Here is a 9,254-nt window from a genome sequence, read left to right as displayed (position 1 = left end):
GCTGATGGACTCTTCCACTTAAATGTGAAAACTTCTATCTCAGTCTTTTCCGGAAATAAATACCTAGGCCAATACCAACAACAGTAGCAGAAATGACTAATCCAAGTACATCTGTAGTTCCTGCTCTGCTGGCACTACGATTCCAAATGTACCCTCGTGGAGCAGGCCCACTGTCAATGCTGCTACCGAGACCTTTGTTTAGACAGTCAGGAGGGGCCCAGGCATAAACACAATGACAATGTTGGTAGTTGTTGCATATTCCCCTATAATGGCACTTTGTGACATTACATTCATTCCTCAAGAGGGATATACTCTTGCACTCCCCATTAATACACATCATGTTCTTGCCACAAGGGGTGCCACCTCTCACTGCCCCAGTATCCGCTATCTCCAGTCCACTGTGATAGTCTGTACTACAACACATCTTGTTTCTAATTTTCGTTTGAATTATGCTGCTGTGTTCCTTCAAAGAGGGTAATACACCAACTTTTTCACAATGGATTCAGCCACACAGAATACTCTTAGCATTGCATTTCTTATAATTTTCATGTCTAAGGCCACAGTTGCCAAAACGATCACCTTGACCATTCATATGACAGAAGCAAGCCCTTGAAGCACCAGTTGTTGCCAAATATCATTTTACACTGCCCACTGTGAGTTGTGCAATTTCCATGTTAGCAGTATACACCATCACTACACGGGGTGCCATCTTGTACATAAACATCTTCAGGACACCACTCTGAAGTTCCATTGCAGTACTCAGGGAGGTCACAGGGGCTACTCCTATCTCTGCAGACATAATGAGCTGGAAGATACTGACACTCACCACAACACTGTCCAAAAGCACAAGTGGCACCTGGGCGCAGCATGCAATTAGACTGGCAACATGGATCCAACTTGCATTGTTCTGGAGAACCGCAGTCACATTGCTCTCCATCTTCTACTACCTTGTTGCCACAGTATGGAGATTTAAACATTTTATCAGAGACTGGTGGAATGGATAAACATGGATTGTTCCTTGGTTGTAGTACTCATTGTAACTGCAATTGCTAAACTTATCAGTTTGTGTGAAATGCAGCCATAATGCATTCAGGCCGATCACATTTACAGTATTTTCCATCATGTTGCATGCCAAGATTATGTCCTAATTCATGAGTAAATATGACAGAAAATTCGAACAAACTAAAACCCATATATGATTCAACACCAGTTGCCATATATTGATTGCAAATCGTTCCTAGGAAAGCTTTTCCAGGTGTAAAGTCAAAATTCTTATTTATGAATAAATGAGAAGCATCATTTTGTATATGCCTAGTGAGTGATTCTCTTTTCCAGAGATTAAAATTCTCTAGTGTAATATCCGTATCATTAACAACTTTTATGGGGTTCCTTGCTGACCATATATCCAGTGCAGCTATAGACAACTCAACAGCAAGTGGCTCATATAGTGAGTTTGAAGTGTGGATGACATCCAAAACTTCCATAGTAACATGACTTTCATTTCTGTTAAACTTGACATATAGTTGATGCTCTATCACAATTGAAAGCTTCACATACCGGGTGTGTGCCCACCAGACTCCTGCAGCAGCACTTGGGGCTGCTGAATTCTTTGTATTTTGGATCAAGGCCAATTGATGACTCTGCTCTTCCTTTGTTAGCCCACACCTCATGTTAAAAGCATTCTCCTTTTCTTCCAACCTATAAACCACGTGTTGAGAAGCAGCAGCAGGCGCCTGGATAGGTTCAACTTCATAGGTGTCATTTTCTAAGTGCAACAGACCCCTGAGGCCTCCTGAGCAAGTGCTGAGGGTGACCCAGGAGGAAGGCTTGTCTTGTACAAAGCCACAGTAGAAGCAGTCGTCTCTGATGAAAGGATAGTCCGTCTGGAGGTCTCCCTCCTTACTGTGAAGACAGGGAGGTGTTTAGCAGTGAAGCCCCTCTTCTGCCTCAGATGCACAACATGGACCTTCCCCTCCGTCTACAGCAGGTATGTGACATCATGGGGTTCTTGTAGTCCATATCTGGGAGTCAGTTTCCTTGGGATGACCACTTCATAAGAAGCATATCTAAATCCACGTGGAGGTTTCTGACCTGCATTCTCACTCAAAACATTCCATGAGATCAGCAGCAGCAGCCAGGCAAGTTCATTAGTCATTTTGCCTGACGGGTGAATGAATTCACTAGAGCACTCCACTCTTGCATGTCATTCAACACAGGGAAGCTTCTTTTGAACCTCAAGCAAGTTGGGAAGCAAGAGAATTATGTCCGTAGCAACAGTCAGTATATTCACCTTTGGAATTTGGACAGAGCTTGGTTGAGCACAGAACTTAGTACAGTGGTACCTCAGGTTAAGTACTTAATTCGTTCCAGAGGTCCGTACTTAACCTGAAACTGTTCTTAACCTGAAGCACCACTTTAGCTAATGGGGCCTCCTGCTGCTGCCGCGCCGCCGGAGCACAATTTCTGTTCTCATCCTGAAGCAAAGTTCTTAACCTGAAGCACTATTTCTGGGTTAGCGAAGTCTGTAACCTGAAGCGTATGTAATCTGAAGCGTATGTAACCTGAGGTACCACTGTAGAGAAAATGGATGGAAGAGAGGTTTAGCTGAACAGGCACTTACAGAACATAATAAAAACCCTGCTGGATAAGGCCAAAGGTCCATCTGATGCAACATATTGTTTCTTCAGTGGCCAAGCAGATGCCACTAGGAAGCCCACAATCAGGAACTGTATGTTTACCCCACTTGTGATAGGAAGTGCTATTGATAAGTGCCTCTAATAATTGAGGCATGCCAGCCATTTTGGCAAGTAGCCTTTGATGCCTTATCCTTCATAGATTTTGTCTAACTCTGTTTTAAAGTCACACGAGTTGATGGCCATCATTGTACCTTGTGGGAGCAAATTATGCTTCAGGTTACAGACTCCGCTAACCCAGAAATAGTACCTCGGGTTAAGAACTTTACTTCAGACCTTTTCTTCTTTCCTTCTTTGGTAAAAGACTTTAATTTCACGATTTGGCAGTATAAGAAATTTTGCTGGAGGATAAAGAGCTAATTTTGGGAACCGAAGTGCCACCCTCCCGGACCCGGGAGTGTTCCACGAGAGAGCCTGTCGATGAGGTACTAAAGAGTTTGACAGCTGTCAAAGTAGCTGTCAAAACGGAAAAAGAGAACTTTGTTTCTGTTGCTTCTGCTGGTTATATATGTTACAATTTTTGTTATAATTTGTTGAAAACAAGGAAGAACTGATACAAACTAGTTGGATTTTTGGACCTGGATTGGAATGAACACTAAGAAACCAAAATCCCTCTAGAGGGGGATTTGGGACATTACAAGAATGGCTAGAGAAGGGAGAATTCAGGCTGAATTGGACAGAGTCTTTGTTCTCTTGGGAAAGTTGCAAGGCCAAATTGATGTTTTGGCCATAAATGTTACAACTCTGGACTCAACTGTAAACAATATCATTGAAACTGATAAGGAGTTGAATCTGGAAGTTTATTCAACTGAACAGAAAGAGAAACTTGACAACTTTGAGAATTTGGAGGAGACATATGTTGTCCCTGAAGAGCTGCAGATGATGGAGGACTTGAGGCCTGACATGATGGTAATGAAGGAAAATAAGATTTTGATGTGGAAAATCTGGCCTGAATTGGAGATTGAAGGAAAGATCCTTATGTGGAGATCCGAAGACCTAAGGATTATAAATTTGTTCAAGGTGGAGGTTGGAGCCTTGGGGACATTTGGACTTGAAAGGAGTAAGAAACAAGATTTGGGTTCCACCTTTAAGTATGGAGGACTGGTTGAAAGAAACATGGATCCTGAAGGGCCAGAGCTTCTCCGAGAGTTGGTGTTTAATTTTAAGGACTATCAAAAAAACCAGCAGAGAGGAATTGAGAGAGAATTAAGAGCCTCGGATGTGAGATCTCCAGGCTAAATATTAGATTAAGACTGATGGACATTTGTTGGGGACTGGAACCGGGAAAGGGGTGGGGTGGGGTTTGGTAATCCAAAGGGTACATAAGTATAATGTGTTTTGCTTTTATTTTTGTTTTTGTAATGTTTATGAAATTTAGGAAATTCGTGGAAGGGAATTTGGGTCGACTTTAGAAACAATGTTTTAAGAATATGTATTGATGTATAAGTATTGATGTTTAAGTTTGGATAAGGTAAAATTGGTTTTTTAAAAAAATGAACTAAATTAAAGGAAAATAAGGTTAGCAAAAATAAATTGAGGAAATGGATGAAAGAGTAAAAGTAAAATAATAACATGTTAATTTATTAGGTTAAGAATTATGGTTAAGGATTTGCTGAATCAATAACTTGAATTGGAATACAAAAAGGGGAGGTATGAGGAGGTCGGGAAAATATGTCAATGAAAGTAAATTTTGGTGAACTTAATGTGTTTTTAATTTTTATGTATTTTTTTCTGTTTTTTCGTTTTCTTTTTCTTTTTCTTTTTGACTTTTTATATTCTTACTGTATTAATTTTGAAAATTTTAATAAATATCTTTAAAAAAAAAAAAGAACTTTACTTCAGGATGAGAACAGAAATCATGCAGCGGCTGCACACCGGCAACGGGAGGCCCCATTAGCTAAAGTGGTACCTCAGGTTAAGAACAGTTTCAGGTTAAGAACAGACCTCCAGAACAAATTAAGTTCTTAACTCAAGGTACCACTGTACTGGCAGTAAAATACGCCTCAAGTAGGGGGAAAGGTATAGGGTCCACCACAGAGGAGGCTGGTAAAAAGGAAGCTGAAAAGCAAATTCAAGACGGTAAAATCACTCCAAAATGTGTCTGAACACCTTTGGAGGTAACATGAACTTGCAATAATTTAACCTGAGTCATTATAAAACAAAGTAGCAGCCTATAGATGGATGGCTATTGTGCTTTAAAAACTGCTAGGGAGGAGAAGTGTGTGTTTTGTGAGGAGGTAAGTTCTGGTTACAGAAAGCTGATTTCATAGACTTATTTTTAATGGTTTAATTTTTTTTCTAGGGAACTTCACCAGAAGCAAAGAAATGTGCTTGTTTGAATTTACAATGAAGAGACAGATAGTTGAAGCTCACAAGAGCTTAACATTCCTTTCAAAACAAGTAGCAGAAGTTGTAGAATTGATAAATTCCCACTGTCCATGTGCAAAGTTTAGACTTCAAATGTTTTTCAGGCGAAAAAGCAGGAGGTCGTTGTGTTAATCCTGCCTCCTGCACTTATGGGTTCAATTTCCTATGGTTTCACAGAAGCATCCATACTTTTGTCTGAGAAATGTTGGATGGGTAGGCGAGCAGCTTGGCCACCCACTCCAATCTTTGGACCAGAGAGAAGAAGGAAGACAATGTAAGTTGATAACACTGCTTCCTTTTCCTTGGCCTGTTCCCCCTGCAGGCTGCTCCACCCCCACTCTCCTCATCCCCTTCTAATTGGCCTGGAAGGGAAAGAAGATCTGGAATGCAGTGAAATGGTGGGCCTACTATTGGTGGAAAGGGATGGAACTCAGCCACAGGAGACACATACTTGCCTGACTGGCTCCCATCCTCCTTCCTTCTCATACAGGCAACTAGGGGAAACAGCTGACAGGCAGGCAGATGATTTCCAGAGAAAGTCACTCAGTTGCCTTGGTAAATATGGACATAGCATGATTAAAATATTTAAAGGTTTTCCTCCTTCAGTGGTGGGACCCCCTGGGTGCTTTAAAAATCCACACACTTCCTTAAGAATGGGTTCTTATTTGGGAACTAGAATTCTGCTCAGTGTTTAACACACATACACCCAATTAAAAAACCTGTGGCCCTCTAGATGTTGTTGGAAATGGTTCCCATCATCCCTGAACATTGTCAGTGCTGACTGGGGCTAATAGGGGTTGTTATCCAAAAATACTTAGACTATCACAGCTTCTAAATCCATGAGGTAGAGGCAGTGCTATTTTTTCTAGAAAAAGAGGTGCCAGAACTCACTATGAATGTCTCTCTCATTCTCTAAGAATGGCAATGGCACCCAGCTGACAGGTGCCAGAACTAAGTTTTGGTGAGTTGCAGATGGAAAAAAAAGCCCTGGGTAGAGGGAATACTTTCTGGAAGACAGAGGATGTAGTGAGGCTCAACATATAACGTAATTCTCCCCTGTTGAGAAAACCAAGATTTTCACAACCTAGAGTGCCTAGGAGGAAAATTTAATGAAAAGATTTTTTTTAATAATCAAAAACTTAGCAAATTGAATGTATATCTACATAGTACAATCTATTGTTTGTTCTGTATCTGGCACACTGCCAATTGTTCATTTCTGTGATCCATTTCAGAATTTCTTCTTTTTTGTGCTTGACAAACTCTTCTACTTAAATGTAAGAACTTCAGTCTCAGTCCGTTCCTGAAATAAATATCCAGACCAACAACAACAATAGTAGCAGAACAACAAATCCAATTACTTCTGTTAATCCTGCACTGAGATTGCTACGATCCAGAATGTTACCTCGTGGTGGAGGCCCGCTATCAATGCTGCCACCAAAGCCTTTAGAGAGGCAGTTTGGAGGGGCCCAGCCATAATCACAATGACAATGTTTATGAGTATTGCATATACCCCTATAGTGGCACTTTGTGAAATTACAATCATAGTTCAAGAGGGATACACTCTTGCACTGCCTATTAATGCATATCATGTCAGTGCCACAAGGAGTCCCATCTCTCACTGCTCCAATATCAGGTATCTCCATTCCACTGTGGTAGTCTGTACTCCAGCATTTCCTATTGCCAATGGGTGTATTAACTAGGGTGCTGTGTTCCTCCAAAGAAGGTAGTTTATAAACATTTTCACACTGGATTTTTCCACATAGGATATTCTTAGCACTGCATTTCTTATAGGTTCCATGTCTAAGGCCGCAGTTGCCAAAGCGATCCCCTCGACCATTCAGTTCATTGAAGCAAGCCTTTGAAGCAGCTGTTGCTTTCTTGCCAAAGATCATTTTGCACTGCTCACTGTGAGTTGTGCAATTTCCATGATAGCAGTATACACCATCACTACACGGGGTGCCATCTTGTAGATAAACATCTTCAGGACACCACTCTGAAGTCCCATTGCAGTACTCAGGAAGATCACAGCTGCTAACCTCTTGTCTGCAGACATAATGAGCTGGAAGATACTGACACTCAGCACAACACTGTCCGAAAGCACAAGTGGCACCTGGGCGCAGCAGGCAGTTAGACTGGCAACATGGATCCAACTTGCATTGATCTGGTGAACCACAGTCACATTGCTCTCCATCTTCCACTACTTTGTTACCACAGTGTTTGAGTTTATACATTTTATCAGGCTCTGGTGGGATTAACAAACATGGAGTGTTCCTTAGCTCAAAATAATTCTGATAACTGCAGTTGCTAAACTTATCAGTGTTTGCCTGAGCTGCAGCCATAATGCAGGCATGTCGTTCACAAGTACAGTATTTTGAATCATGTTGCATGCCAAGATTATGTCCTAATTCATGAGTAAATGTATTAGAAAAATCAGACAAACTATAACCAACATATGATTCAACACCACATGCCCGATCAGTCCAACAGATTGTTCCTAAATATGATAATCCTCGCGTACGTCCAAAGCCCTTATATACAAATAAATGAGCAGCATCATTCTCTAGATGTTTATTTAGGGTGTTTGTTCTCCAGTCATTGAAATTGGAAAGCAGGGTGTAAATGTTGTTATCAATCACAATGAGGTTCTTTTCTGACCAAATCTCCAATCCAACAAGAGTCACAACGACACCAAGTGGCTCATATAATGAATTAGCAACATGAATGACATCTAGAACTCGCATAGCAGCAACAGTTTCATTTCTATCAATTCTCACATATCTTTCATAATCCACAACAATTGCAACCTCTGCGTAACGGGTGTGTGTCCACCAACCTCCTTCTGGAGCACCCCTAGCCACTGCATTCTCTGTTTTTTGGATCATGGCCTCTTGATGCCTTTGCTCTTCTTCTGTTAACCCACATGTCATACGTGCAGCACCCTCTATTTCTTCCAACCTATACATCACATGTTGAGAAGTAGATCTCTGCACAGGCTGAATTTCATAGGTGTCATTTTCTAAATGCAGCAGACCCCTGAGGCCCCCTGAACAAGTGCTGAGGGTGACCCATGAGGAAGGCTTGTCTTGTACAAAGCCACGGTAGAAGCAGTCATCTCTGATGAAAGGATAGTCCACCTGGAGGTCTCCCTCCTTACTGTAAGTGAAGACAGGGAGGTGTTTAGGGACAAAGCCCCTGTTCTGCTTGAGATGCACTACATGGCCTTTCCCCTCAATCTGCAGTAGGTAGGTGACATCATGATGTTCTTGTCCATACCTAGGGACTAGTTTTCTTGGGATGGTCACCTCGTAAGAGGCATACATAAAGCCTTGTGGTGGTTTCTGACCTGTAGTCTCACACAAAACATTCCATGAGATCAGCACCAGTTGCCATGTGTGGCGGTTAGTCATTTTCCCTGAGAGGTGAAAGAATTCACTAGAGAGCTGTACTAATGCCTGTCATTCATGACAATCCCTTTTGGTCTGGAATGGTGGTGGAAATAAAGCTGCATGCTAACTAGAGCAGGAGGATGATTCTGACCATAGCAACACTCCGTAGATTTACCTTTAGAATGTGGGTGGAGCTTAGTTGATTGATGGAACAGAATGGAGAAGGAAGATGGACTTAAAAAGCCCTGCTATGTCAGGTGAAAGGCCAGTCTAGTTCAGCATCTTCTTCCCAAAGTGGCCAAACTGGGAAGCCTACTGTTAAGACATAGGTGCTTTCCCTTTTTCTGATTCCTATCAACTGGTATTCAGAAACATCCACTGGATTTTACAAAATCATAGAATTGGTAGGGACCCTTAGGATCATGTAGCCCAGACATGTCCAATGTGTCAATCGCGGGATGGATTTTGGTCGAGCATGACCAAGGCCTCGTCACCTCTGCCCACCGCCCTCTCCCAGCAGCTGCCCTGTACTTAGCTAGGCTTGCTCACCACCGCCGCAGCAAGAGCTCTGGCTGGCGCAGGTGCTGCCTCCACCTCCTTGCGGCCGCCTCAAGCGCCCTGCTCTGGCTGCTGGCTTTTCCGACGCCCAGTCAGCTAGCCGGCCCCAGAAACATGTGAGGTGCCTGCCTCTGCCCCCTGCAAGCCACAGTCCCGGGGCAAGGAGGTGGGGTCGACAATGAGGCACACATGCTCCGCAAGGGCTGCAGTGCTGCAGAGTGAGCCAAGGGAAGTGCGGCGCACAAGAGAG

The 9,254-nt window shown here is 42.5% G+C and overlaps 1 protein-coding gene and 1 pseudogene across 1 annotated transcript; both read right to left on the bottom strand.

Moving 5' to 3' along the window:
* Window positions 1–956: 956 nt before the first annotated feature.
* LOC128402984 (disintegrin and metalloproteinase domain-containing protein 20-like) lies at window positions 957–2,097 on the bottom strand (annotated as a pseudogene).
* A 2,495-nt stretch (window positions 2,098–4,592) lies between these two features.
* On the bottom strand, window positions 4,593–8,674 carry LOC128412005 (disintegrin and metalloproteinase domain-containing protein 20-like). Its single transcript, XM_053384715.1, has one exon. The coding sequence runs from the start codon at window positions 8,465–8,467 to the stop codon at window positions 6,350–6,352; it is 2,118 nt and encodes a 705-aa protein (XP_053240690.1). The 5' UTR covers window positions 8,468–8,674; the 3' UTR covers window positions 4,593–6,349.
* Window positions 8,675–9,254: the final 580 nt, after the last annotated feature.

This window comes from Podarcis raffonei, chromosome 1, assembly GCF_027172205.1.
Source record: "Podarcis raffonei isolate rPodRaf1 chromosome 1, rPodRaf1.pri, whole genome shotgun sequence".
Classification (NCBI taxonomy): Eukaryota; Metazoa; Chordata; class Lepidosauria; order Squamata; family Lacertidae; genus Podarcis; species Podarcis raffonei.
This window is presented reverse-complemented; position numbering and strand designations above follow the sequence as displayed.